Below are 13,045 nucleotides of genomic sequence, written 5' to 3' on the forward strand. Positions count from 1 at the left end.
AAATTACAAGTCGCAGCTTGGCAACAACAGCACCCACAGCCCAGGGCTCACCACCACGCAGCTACTTCCCTTTTAAGGTCTCTGAATAAGGTTTCAGCGGTGGAGCGAGTTCTTTGCTTTAGCTCTAGGCCAAGGTTAAGGATGGCACAACATAAACACGTGCTTCCGAACTGCACATGGGTTCCAAAATTAAACTGTAAGATGGAAAAGATTTAATTCAATTTAAACTTATATTGCGTGTTAAGCTATTAGTCAAGGCTGGCGGCATCAGGGCTGGCCGTACTGTAAACCCCATAGCAGCAGGGTATCGCTCCTGAGCTACGGGGGGGGAGTGGACCCCTGGGGTGTGAGGCAAATGCCTTGTGACAAAGGGTGTTGTGACGCCAAGCAGGGACAGATACAGCGACTCTGTTCCCCTGTTCTCCACAGACTGTATCAAAACCACACACTGCCATTAGCCACTACGGTCGTATTTCACACACAAAAGCGTGAAATATGCTAAAGATTCATTCACACTTCAGTATCGATACCAAGTAACTTTAAAAAAAGCTATCAAGTATTTTATTTTTAATCTATCTACATTATGTACAGATCAAGAAAGGCCACAGCAGTTTTTCAACATACAAACCCTTTAAAAGAGGAGAGATTTATGAAGGAGTGACAAGTATCAAAGTGAAGTCCACTAACAAAGGTATATACTCAGCACAGAACTTGAAGGAAAAGGACGAGAGCCCCAGGCCTCGGGGTCTGTGTTCCACCTTTGACTCTACAACTGGGCTGGGGGCGGAGGGGACAGGGGCAGAACAGGTTTCTGCCGCTGGTGACACCCAGTCGGGTCCCTCACACCTGCCAGCGCACCCTGGAAGCACCGGGCAGTCTGTGAGGGTTGTCACCCACGACAACCACACCGTAACGCTTCTTGCCTGGCTGTGGTCGAGTGTAGCCTTCACCTCTGTCAAGCAGGGAACGGGTAACGGCCGGAGCCGGCTGCCGGAGCCGGCGGCAGGCGATGGGCAGCACTGGTATATCACCGCGTTACGAACTTCAGCGCGTACTCGTCAGCGAGACTAGGAGTCTTTGCATTAGTTTACAGTCCACTATGAACAATTTTCTGCTGCATGTAAACATGACTAACTAGATAAAATACAATCAAACTTTTGTAAAAGTTAATAAAATAGCTTTCTTTTAGAAAAACAAAAGTTAGCCTATTACTGCATTGTTTACAATTTTAATAAAATAGTACAACCTTTTGGTTGTTACCAGTCCTGAGTTCACTGTAATAAAAATGGCCCTGGCTTCTGCTGAAGGTCTGCACCCGCTTGGGGCGTTCCGGCAGAAGTCTCCCAATAAAAAGGGAATTCCTTCTGGAGCAGTTAAGTCTGGTGCTGTCCGTTGAGGAAGTTGTACACCAGGAACTGGCCGGTGCCACAGTACTGCGTCGCAAAGAGTTTGCCATCGGGAGTGGGGTCAGAGAAAGCGATTTCTTCTTTACTTAAATAAGAGCCATAGATGAAGTTGCTCCTGTTTAAAAGGAGAAAAAAAAAATTACCCTCAAGGAATAACGCAAGAAGATTTGTTATTAGGCCACAAACCATTAATTAAGTGTCACGGACATTCAAAAGGAAGAAGCTCTAATAGGAGGAGATGGCTGTATTTATGAGAGCTATCTCCTCCTTCCGAATGGCGAGGAGAATCGCTTGTTCTGGGAGGGTTTTTACAAAGTTTTAGTATTTTAGAAGAAACGTTCATACAGAGTAATTGCTTGCGAGCTGCATCAAGAGGTCACAGTTTTAGAAAAAGTCTGAATTTACTCCAACTATTTCTTCATAGAAAAGAGACTGCCCGGACTATGACTACAATCACTAGGAATGGAAACATCAGCTACAAACAAGTGCGGGTGGATCTAGAGGGGCTGAAAGGAACTGATGAAATTTAAAGTTCCTGGTGTAAAAAAACCTACATTTGACATTTGGATGAGAGCACATCTTGGATTAATTTAGAACATCTAAGAACACACCCTTAAGGCATAATTCATAAGCGATACTCTTTCAGTAATAACTAACTATATGAAAAGAAAGATTCGATTTGCTTAACTTCTTAATGAAAATATTTTATGTATGTTTTATTCTTATTTGAAGAAAGAGGAGAGAATCAAGGGATACCATCGTACTTTTCCGGATGGCTATGTGCGCAAATTTAGAAAACCGATCTCAAGCTGTAAGACCTTGATCAGGGGCAGGTAACATTTATCCGTGAAAACAGAAGAACCTCCCATTACATTTAAATTTTTTAATTCCTATAAAATAAACTTACATGTACTTGCAGAGCAAGTATGAACTTTGATGGACATAGGAATGTCTTTTAATTATTACCAGCTTTATTCCCTTCTCTTTAGTCTATTTAGGAAGATTTTTGCAAGATCCTTAAGACAGACTGACTGGGTTTTTGTGACTGCAGGTCGGCTGTGAAAGCTTGAGTGAAACAGGGCAGGCATTCTCAAGGTGGACTCAAGTTTACACCAGCTGTGACAGGTATCAGACCTTTCTACAATCCAACCGAGCACCAAAATAACACGCGGCTCTTTTGGTTGAGCCTGTTTTCTACTAAGGTAGCAATGAGCTAATGGAAGGCCAAACAAGCACCAGAGCACAGGGAGCAACTCCGGCCGTGCTTTGGGGAAGAAATTCTTCCTTTAGAAACGGTTTCTAGGAAGCTACTGAATACACAATTAAAAATCAGCCAAAAATAAAACTAAATCATCGAGTTAACACGCCTATCTGAATACAGCTTCACAGTCAAAAGCTCAGACAGAACATGATCCAATAAGAACTTTCTAGTTACTCCACCAGCCACACAAGATGCATTCTGCAGAGCAGAATCGCTTTGCTGGGCTCTCCAAATACCCAAGGACTCTTGGCAGACCCAGGAGTAGCTGTGCCTCAAGCTCCAACAAGGTGCCTGGCACAAACCTGACAGTAGTGAGACCGGGGTAGTTCTTGACATCATTACTCAGAACGGGCGCTTGAACTTCTAGGAAATGTCACTGGAAGAAACCTAAGGTCTGGAGATTCAAGACGTTCAACATTTATCTGAACAGTAGTGCGGATGTTCGAGTCCTTTTATGGACCTAGTGCTTAGCGTTCAGCTGAATACACTCATCGCTACCTACTAAAGCTCCAGGAAATTGAAAATATCTCATATCTCACTGAACCTCAGTAAAGAAAAAAAAAAAAAAAGTACAGTTGGAAGCCACCAGACTATATCAAATCATTTGGTGCACTCATCTGTTCTTTGCCCTCTTTCTACCTCTAAGGAATGGATGTTCAGCCAATGATTAGGTCACGGTCCTTAACACTTGGGTAATCTCACACTTTGACCAAAGACCGTCTCATTTCCTTCACTCCCAATGACCTCAGAGGAATTACCCCAAGCTCACTGGCAGTCCGCGAGGCTGACTCATTACAACTGCACTTGGCAGAAAGACTTCGGTTCAAGACAAGCTATTTCAGAATAATGGCCCTTAGTTATTGAACCCCACATAATACCGAAATTGTCAACTGTGCTCAAATCTATGTCCCCAGTGTCACCAGCAGCTTCAAAATACAAGCCTGAGACACACAAAGCAATAAATGTCTTGGACTGAGTTTCATCTAAAACACACGTAACCAAGGAAAGAACTTTATATTACCTGAGACACTCTATCATCCGAGAAGCAATCTTCTTTCGACGCATCATGCTGAATACCCATATTCGACTAATCCCACAAATAGCAGGTTCTGGAGAAGTGGAACAGCACCATGCTTTCTGTCTTTCAAATATGACTTTTTCATTTTCTGAACTGACTTCTGGAACCTTCTCTTCTATAACTCTGTAGCCCTGCGGGTGATGTAAAAAATATTTGTCACTATAAAAGCAGCGCTAATGACTAACAAAGTAATTCTTGTGTAATTTATTTCAGTTAAACATATTTACTTGCTAAAATGCCTTACCAAAAAGACTGCGTATTTGTGTCACATTTAATTTCTCTTAACAGTTTCAAAATTGGAGCAGATGATAAAAGATTAAACCAAAAAACCCTCCAAAGCTTATCCAATTTAAAGTAACAGCAACAAGTAATCCAATTCTTACTACCACCTGTATTAAAGCATTTACATCAATTTCTCTGACTTTGACTAAGATTGTTTTGCTTCTTGTCTGCTGCTCCCAAGGGACAGTAGAAAACACCACAGTTTACCAGGGAACCCACAGAATATGGGACAAAGTTCTGACATCAGTTTTCAGTACTGCAAGTGGCAGCGCGACGTCTCGTCCTGCTCTCCACGGCACAAGCTGTGCCCTCTGCTGGTCGCTGTGGAGCTGTTTGACCCCTCACTGATTCAACTCGCTCCTACACAAAACCCACTTCTCCATCCACCTTGGATTTCTGCCGGGCAGGGAGCTCAATCTGCTTGTCAACAGGCAGGAGATGCCAAGCTACAACAGCAGAGGAAGAAAAATGCCACCCTTCGCCTGTAGACAAGCAGGTCTGAGCCAAGTATGGCACCAGACACGAGTGTTGGCTCAGCATGGAGTCTACAAAAAATGAAGAGCTACATTCCAGAATGGTCTACCACCAGAAGCCTCCTCCTTTCTGGAGAAGACATACATGGAATAGTTATTTGCTAAATGTTTAGACTTAAACTCTCAGGTAATTCTATAGTTTCAGAATGTCTGGAGAACAGAGTCACTAAGCACTGACATGGGTTGCCTTTCTCCAATTCAATCACTTACCCACTGGATATGTTCTGCAATTAAACAGCCGATAACTTTTTTGTCGTTAGAAATAAAAAGAAGAGTTTTAGTTCTAGAGTAACACATAAGCGGCGCTTGCTGAAATCCCAAGTCATTGTCTACCATTTCTCTAATTTCTTCAACCTGTCAAAAAAGGTTTAAATGCTGTTTAGGGAAACACATGTAAATATACATTTGTATAAATATATACATTTGCAAAAATGCACTAAGGTATCAAGAACACTGAAAGTTATTCCAGAAGTTAAGGATTTCCCTAAGTAACCTGCAACACATCAGTCCACATAAACGTTCCTTAAATAATACCCAGCTGGAAATAGGAAGAGTAGGGACCTCTAAGTCAGCTTCCATTAAGTCCAAACTTCAATTAGTCAAAGGCTAATAAAGAGAACGCAGATAATCAAAGTGTGGACTCTGATATTCTAGAAGTGAGCGAGATCCATGCCAAAAGCTACACTAGCTTAGCTGAAGGTTTTCTGCCTGTTACTTTTCAAGTTTTGAAAGATCTAATCCATCAAGGCTTTTGAGCAGATGACAGCAAGCCCAGTGACAAGGCAGATAGAGAATGTACGCGTTTGTTGTAAAGGAATGAGTAACTATTGTCTCTTTCCTCAAGCCTTCTGCTCTTCCATTAGCTTTGCAAAGAGTAACTGAAACCAAAAATAAAATTTTGTTTTATATTAGTAAGTTTAGAAGAAATACATAAACTCCAGCATGAATGTAAACTAAAGCTTATTCATGAGCTGAGATTTTGCTGGGGAATCCTTGCACAACCATTGAAACAGCCTCCACCATCCCTCTGTCATCTCTGCCACTGTTTGCGCTGGGCTGGCCACTAAACCAGACAGAAATAAGGTGGCCTTTCCTATGTGGTGCATTAAACAGCATAAACTTCTTTAACACATATTGTACTTACATTAGGAAAGCAAAACTAGAATTACTGATGCTACGAATATATGAAGTTAGTACTGATCGAATGAAAATTGTGTTAAAAAATGCTTTTAAAATAACTTTTAAGAGGCACGGTATCAGTTACTCTCTAACCTTCAGGTACCAGTATTTAATGACACGCTTAATGACATGTCTAATTAGCCAATTTGAAACACTAAGTAAGCGTTCTTGAAGTCAGTCATCCACAGTGGTGACATCTGTAGATTCTCTGCATAGGACAACAGAGAGCTCAATCCTAAATGACTTCATTTGCTACAGTCTTCCTTTTCTCTGCCCCATTTTTTAAGTAGCCCTGTAGCTACTTAAATAGCACATTTTAAGTTATTTTTTCTTCAGCCATTTTAGTAAAAAATGAATGTACTAAAATTAAGATAACACCACCAGAGAAACAAAACTTAATAAATACTGTAAAAAGGAAATTTGTAGTTTCTTGTCAATTCAATAACTTAAAAAAGTCATGTTAGTCTAAAGAAAACCCACTACAGTCATGCCATCAGAAAAAACTCTCCTGGGCATCAATTCAGCCTGCAAAGGTCCCTTCCAGCCTCAACTATTCTGTGATCCTGTGATGGTGGCACTGTAAAAAAGCACCTGTTAGTCACAGCAAATCCCCAGCGAAACAGAATCAATGTCATGCTACTGAAAAAACAAATGTAATGACATATTAAGATGTATGAACACAGGCTAGCCAGCAAGACACCAGAGTACCCTGCTGCTCTAAGTCTCCACTAGTGTACCGTGCCCAGCTTTAGATAAGAGTTTCAAGAGAGACATGAGACATGGCACAAATGGAAATCATCTAGAGCAGAGTATGACAATGATCAGAGCTCTGTAAAACATTATTTCGGAGTATAAACTAAAAACCAGCACATCCTGTCAATCTCTTTAAACAATCAGAGCTTGTTCAGGCACAAAAAAGCTGTTGCAAAGAGGGAAAAAAAGGATGTTTTCTACAGCTATGGCAGCATGATTAGCACTAATGAGCTTAAATTGCAGTATGGAGTTTCTGTTGGACATTTAGGGAAAATTTCCTAATGTTACGGATAACAAAGCACCATAACAGAGTCCAAAGAGGTCAGCAAAACCTCCAGTGGTAGAAGTTTTAGAAAGCTGTCAGATGCATCGTAACCAGAGCTGATCCTGCTTTGGACTTTGGAATGGACTAGATGACTTTTGAGGCCACTTTCCACCTAAATCTGATTTGATCCAAAAATCTTTTAGAGAATGGTGCCACATTCATGCTGTATAATAAAATCAATACATTTCAGTTTGTTTAAATATAACAGGAAGTTTATATTACCTAAAATATCTGGCAGACATTCAACAAGTATATTAGAAAAATAAATAAATAAATAAAAATCAGTTGGTTGATGCTGTCCCCACCCCCACCTTCCACTCCTGCTCAGACCCATCCTCTCTGTGGAGAGAGCAGCAGTGCACAAGAGCGGGATGTCCAACATGTTTGTGGAAAAAGCTACAGAACCACTGCAGTTTTAAGTCCAACTTCAGCTGCTCACACGTTAATTATACAAACTTTACTACGAACATTGTCATCACTTACATGAAAGCAAGATATACAAGTCCCATCCTTTTCACCATACCTTTTTAAGTGCATACTTGGGGTCATCAGGAAGAACCATTATTATCTTTCCATCAGGATATTCAGCCAAAATTCTCTCCTTTTTCCAGCCCTAAATAAAACAAACACTTATCTAAACCATACATGAGATGTACTTTTACAAACAGAAATTGTGTATTATTGGTCTAGACACTGAATTTATGCAGAGACTTCACACTATTTAGCAGTTGCTTTGCTAGAGAAGGAAACTTCAGCTAGCTTTTTAAAATGAGCACAACAGATATAATATGATCTTATTTATACAATAATTTATACAATAGCCTAACTATATCTAGAAACAATTTGTGAAAGTGTCTTATAATTTCCCAACTAGATTTTTTTCCCCCAGGACTGCAGTGCAAACTGAATTTTAAAACAGAAGTAGCAAACTCAGCTCACATAACTGATTTCCAAACCTATGTAATACTCATTTTCCGAAGTCCAGTGAATGGGAAAAACCCTAAGTTTTAATAAAAGATTTCTTTTTAACATAGTTACCTCCACAAATACACACTCAGTTTTAAAGTTTGGCATGCGAAAGACCTCCAGGAGGTTCTAAGTGAACTGATTGGCATGCAGTTGCCCAAAATGTAAGGAATAGTTTGTTACTGATCATAACTGTTAAAGCCACAAGAAGGATACTAGAAAAAATTTTATAACTACCTTCTAAGAATCTAATGGGGAAGGAGGCTACGTTGTGTGTATCTGAAGTATAAACATACTCAAAAAAATAGAGGTAATTAACTCTTCTTCAGATCCACACTCGTGGTGAATAATGAGCAGTACCTGCATGGAAAAAAACAAAACAAAAAAGCCACTTAAATCTAGTAAGATGGGACTGGTAGATATTAGAACTCAAGTTGCTTTGATGGGACCTAAAAATACTGAATGCAGAAGTAAATTCAGCCACTAAAAAGGCTGATCTACAAGTCTTACTCAAAGCAACTTTAAATAAAAAAGCCTTTGAAGAAACAATATTGATGGAATAATTCTCATTGAAATCTGTACCTTCCCATAAAATAATGTTCAACTAAAGACCAAACAATGGAATTTGGCACTGAATGAATGCCATATATACTACCACAAAAAGTGACAAACTTAAGTGTTATAATAATACTCGGTCTGTATCTCATTTTAATCATGCTGATTTTACTCCCCTACCCCAAACAAGACATGATGAGAATAATTTTAGAAATTTATCTACTTGCTGGAAGCCCTGGAACTATTTAAGTGTAAGTTTAGCACCCAGCACGGCAACGGTCGCACCACAGACACCATTTTAATCCTGCCTGCTTTCCTTCTCAGTAGTAGTTGCATTAAATACCAACACAAATGAAGATCCTATTTGAATTTATACACATTATGGTCTGAAGACAAAGGGGAGTAAACAGTGTCCCAATATTCAGGTAAGCAGAGAAGAACAATTTGTGGGATTGTGACGTGCTTTTTTGAGACTGTTAGAAAAGGTGTCAAAAGATTCAGGCAAGGATTACTACTCTACCTCAAATGCTATCCTCTCTCAATTTTTTGTCTTTTGCTGCCTTTTGGCTACCTGTTTGCCCTGCAAAAGCTTTCTGAAGCCTAGTTTAAACCAACTGTGACCATCACCCAGAAGGTAAATGCAATGTGCTTGACAAACCTACCATTATAGCATCCAGAATGTTGCAGGCCCAAGGCAGAACACTAAATTTTAGGTTGCAGGCCTAACACAGAAAATTCAGCCCTAAATTTTTAGTTAAGCTATCCTGTTAACACTATAGCCAGGTATTTCCAACAAAATGAAATACGATGGAAGAAAACATTTCTGATCATCATACTACTGTTACGCTTTTAAGCAACAGTGTATTTGCAGAAGTCTAAAAATAGTTCTATAAAAATACAATAATTGACTCTCTAATACTTAGAGCTCATTATTTTCATAATTGTCCAGCTGTTTATTTTCTTAAGTGATTGGTATAATTCAGGGACTGATCAGGAGGGGTAGTTTCTAAATTGAAGTATTTTGGAATTTATTCCGAAATGTGTGTTTTAGATTAAGCTTTCCAAGAAGTTTCTGCAAACCCTAAGCTCAACCAAGATTTTTAGTGAAGACATTTTAAAGTCTTATTCCTTTGTTACTGATGCAGCTCGGAGAATTTCAAAAAGAAAAACTAACATTTCACATAAGTATCTGCATCTTTATCGTTTAGCCTTAGTAGGGAATGAACTGTGCTTCCTATAAACCACACAAATGGAAGTAATGCACATGACTGATCACAGCTCTGTCACATTTTAACACTAAAGCTGTTATGGAAAATGGGATATATCTTCAGCTGGGACTGGTCGTATTAGATACCTCCAATACACAAAATATGCTTTAGTACCAGTATCTTGCATGTGGTCTGAAGATGATCTCCCCTAACACACCTATTACCGTTTTGTTGTTTTGGGTTTTGTTTTGTTTTTTAAAAAAAACAAAACCCCACTATTTAAACACCGTTAAAACAAAATACAACAGCCTGCAAGGTATTTCAATCACTGAGAACTAAAGTAGGACTCCTTCACTCAGGCAGATGGCAAGAAAACCTTGCTGTAGTAAGAAACAAAAGCATTATGCCTGCAATATACCTTATAATATTCTACTGCAAAAATTGCTTTTCCCTTCCTTTTAATTTACATTACTTTAGGGCATTAAGACTTATTTACTGTTGAATCAGATGCCCAAGCATTGACATATGTTGCTTGTGATGACCAAAGTCGTCAAAAGGAAAGCTATTGTTTCCACCGGGATACATGTTCTGCAAGGCCTGGAGTAAAAGAACATGATTGTACCACTCCTCCCTGATACTGGAAGTCCATGATCAACAACAGACTACCTACAGCCAGCAGCAGCAAGGCACATACAGCCTAACCACCACAGCTGGGCAGACTGGGGCTGTACAGAGCCCCGTTGGTTTGTAATGACTGTTGCAATACCCTCCTCCCTTCCATGCTACAGCTATTTATCCTACAAGTACTTGTAAGCATTTGAGAACATAAGGCAACTCTGCAATGCACAGGCAACTCTTTTCTAATCTAACTTCTCCTCCCAAGTGAAACAAGACTGAAGATTGCTTCTGCTTGTTTATTAAGGTGCAATAGCAACAGAATTCCAAAAGAATGAAATAATCCAAAAAAGGGCAATAGAGACAAGCAATAGCTGCCACATCACGAAATAGTGCAGACAGTAATTACCGCTACACTGTGTAGTGCATTGCTTTCACTGGATATTAAATAAGTATATAATGAATAACATAGAACATGGTTGCAAAGATGGCTCCAACATTAATAGTACATTAACTGAAATCTTCAGGGCTCAATTTCACATGAACTATGTTCTGCTTATAGTTTAAAATAATCTCTGATGTAGATTTGTCTTTAAAAGCAATAAGTTAGAAGACACAATAGGCTGCTTCCCATGCATTTCCTCATATTTTAAAATCCTTACATAAGAGAATGAAACGGGACAGCAAACCTGGTATCTGTATACGTCAGTTCTGATTTGTCTGTACTCCGTATTTCTCAAGTGAATTCAAATAAATGAAAATTGGTGCTGGTTTTTTTCTTATACCATTTTTTCCTCAAAAATATTGAGGTAGTGAGAGAAATGTGGTTAATCCTGTATAACTCTCAGTCTTTGCTAAGAAAAGCGTTTATGAAATTTTCTCCTAATAATTAAGTTTAGCATGAAATTTCGTGCACTTTGAACCTTGAAAATTTGTAGCAGAGAAATAGGTCTACTTCATTCTTCTTCCTGACTCCTTCATCAAATTACAGATATTCTGCCTCCCTGTCCTATGACCTTAACATGGAGAATGAGGTTTTGACTGTAGAACACATTAAGATCCTTGGATGTAACTATTAAATACTACCCCCTGCTAAAACTAAGATTCTCACAGAAGATAGGTTAGAACTTTATCTGCAGTATTACTAAGTTTTATATTGTACAGATGTATCACTTTTGGAATTAATGCAAATCAAGACAAGCATGAAATCTTTCTAAGATGACAAAGTTCACCATTGTCTTAGGTCCCAAAAGTCAAATGTTGCCTTTTTTTAATATCTGAAAATCATAAGAACCTCAACAGATGGGTTTGGGTGCGGTTACAGCAGAATAGATACTGAAAATTTACCAGATTGGACATTAGCTCAAATAACAGCTTTTTCTATTGTCGTCAGCTCAAGATATTCTTAACTAAGAGGGTGAGCTTGAAATAATAATACATTAACTGCATTCACATCAGGCACCTGAATCCACAGGCATTTCCTAACTTAAGTTTTTGGCTTTGCAACTTAAAGACATCATTAAAAATAATGTCTTGCTCTTAAAATTTTGCAGAAATACTAAGTTGATACTATGTGGTATCACAGAGAGGATACACAATTGACATTGTGAGGTATCACAGCTAGAGGACTTTATAAAACTGAACCACGTATCCGTCCCACAAAGTTATCCCACCGGAGTTAACACTTGATGTATGTCATCACTTAATGCACGCACATGCTAGAATGGCATATGTTTTCTGAAGACTTTCAGATGTCTGAAACCAGAAGGACAGTGAGACAGATTCCCACGTTTGTCTGCAGTAGGGGACATCTCCCACAGCAATCTATTCCTGCTCCAGTACTATCTTTGATCACCTTACCTTCCTGCTTATTCAATTTGCACGCTTCTATTAATAGCAAATAGCACCCTTCAGAAAACCCTATCACTCCTTGCCAATCTTCTGTACCCAAATTTAGAAAATGTCATTAAACTTGCCAAACCTTCTGTCTCCACACAAGGCCTACAACTTCCTTATTGTCTCTATAAGGATATCTCTAGGCATCCATGACAAAACAAGTATCCCAATACCATCTCCTTGTTAGCCTGTCGTACTTCTGGGGGCATCACGAAATTTCTAGAGACACCTAAATAAAATTTTTACTAAAAGAAACAAGATAGGCCTTTAAAAATAACCAAACAAAATTATATTTTGATTAAGAGAGTAAATAATTTATTATTTCCGGTCAAACTATCTTCTGGCTACTGAGTACTTTCAAAAAATCCACTAAGCAGCTGCATGCAGGCAGGCAAGACACTAACCGTTTTCACACTTCCCAGCAAGAAGCTCTAGCACGATAATGTACATAGGCCTTCTTTTTGTGATTCTGAGAAATGAATCATCAATAGAACTACTAGGCCCTGTAACAAGAGTTTTTCCCCCAAAAGGGAGGAAAAATGCAAAAAGTCTTCTCAAGTCAGACTGGGACTGCATAATGTGGCATGAAGAATATGAATGACAAGAGAATGAAAAATGTTTCTAAGATACCTCAGAATGGCCTCCAAATCAACAGTAATACCAAATATATTAACTACATAAAAAAGAATATCTGGAGAGCTAATAAAGTAACATACCAAGGTCACCAAGACTAGATGTTCCTGGACCAGAAAGTCTAACCAAGAAGTTACCAAGACTTTCTCTAGTACAATTTTTTTTAATCCCATGATACTACTGTCCAGTTAACACTTTCTGTCAGGGAAAGGAAAGTAGTTATAGTTTCAACACAGTAACTATATACAAATATCTAGAAACTAAGCATATCACACCTCCGAGCCATCCTCCCAACAATCCCCACTAGAAACTTCCTAGTAAAACTAGGATAACTAGCAATCATTCTTCTAGTATT

At 39.0% G+C, this 13,045-nt stretch overlaps 1 protein-coding gene across 3 annotated transcripts in view; it reads right to left on the reverse strand.

Moving 5' to 3' along the window:
- Positions 1 to 783: 783 nt before the first annotated feature.
- ESCO1 (establishment of sister chromatid cohesion N-acetyltransferase 1) overlaps positions 784 to 13,045 on the reverse strand; it is a 33,192-nt gene continuing 20,930 nt past the window's right edge. For 2 of the 3 annotated variants that reach the window (XM_063326684.1, XM_063326685.1), the window contains 4 exons: positions 7,341 to 7,430; positions 4,771 to 4,914; positions 3,689 to 3,876; positions 784 to 1,521 (listed from right to left, as the gene is read on the reverse strand). In XM_063326684.1, coding sequence (XP_063182754.1) covers positions 1,374 to 1,521; positions 3,689 to 3,876; positions 4,771 to 4,914; positions 7,341 to 7,430 — 570 coding nt within the window. In that variant the 3' untranslated portion in view covers positions 784 to 1,373. Of the gene's footprint in view, positions 1,522 to 3,688; positions 3,877 to 4,770; positions 4,915 to 7,340; positions 7,431 to 8,020; positions 8,144 to 13,045 lie in introns of those variants that run through there. The other variant, XR_010070006.1, reaches the window with a different exon arrangement.

Source organism: Chroicocephalus ridibundus, chromosome 2 (assembly GCF_963924245.1).
Source record: "Chroicocephalus ridibundus chromosome 2, bChrRid1.1, whole genome shotgun sequence".
In the NCBI taxonomy this organism is placed as follows: Eukaryota; Metazoa; Chordata; class Aves; order Charadriiformes; family Laridae; genus Chroicocephalus; species Chroicocephalus ridibundus.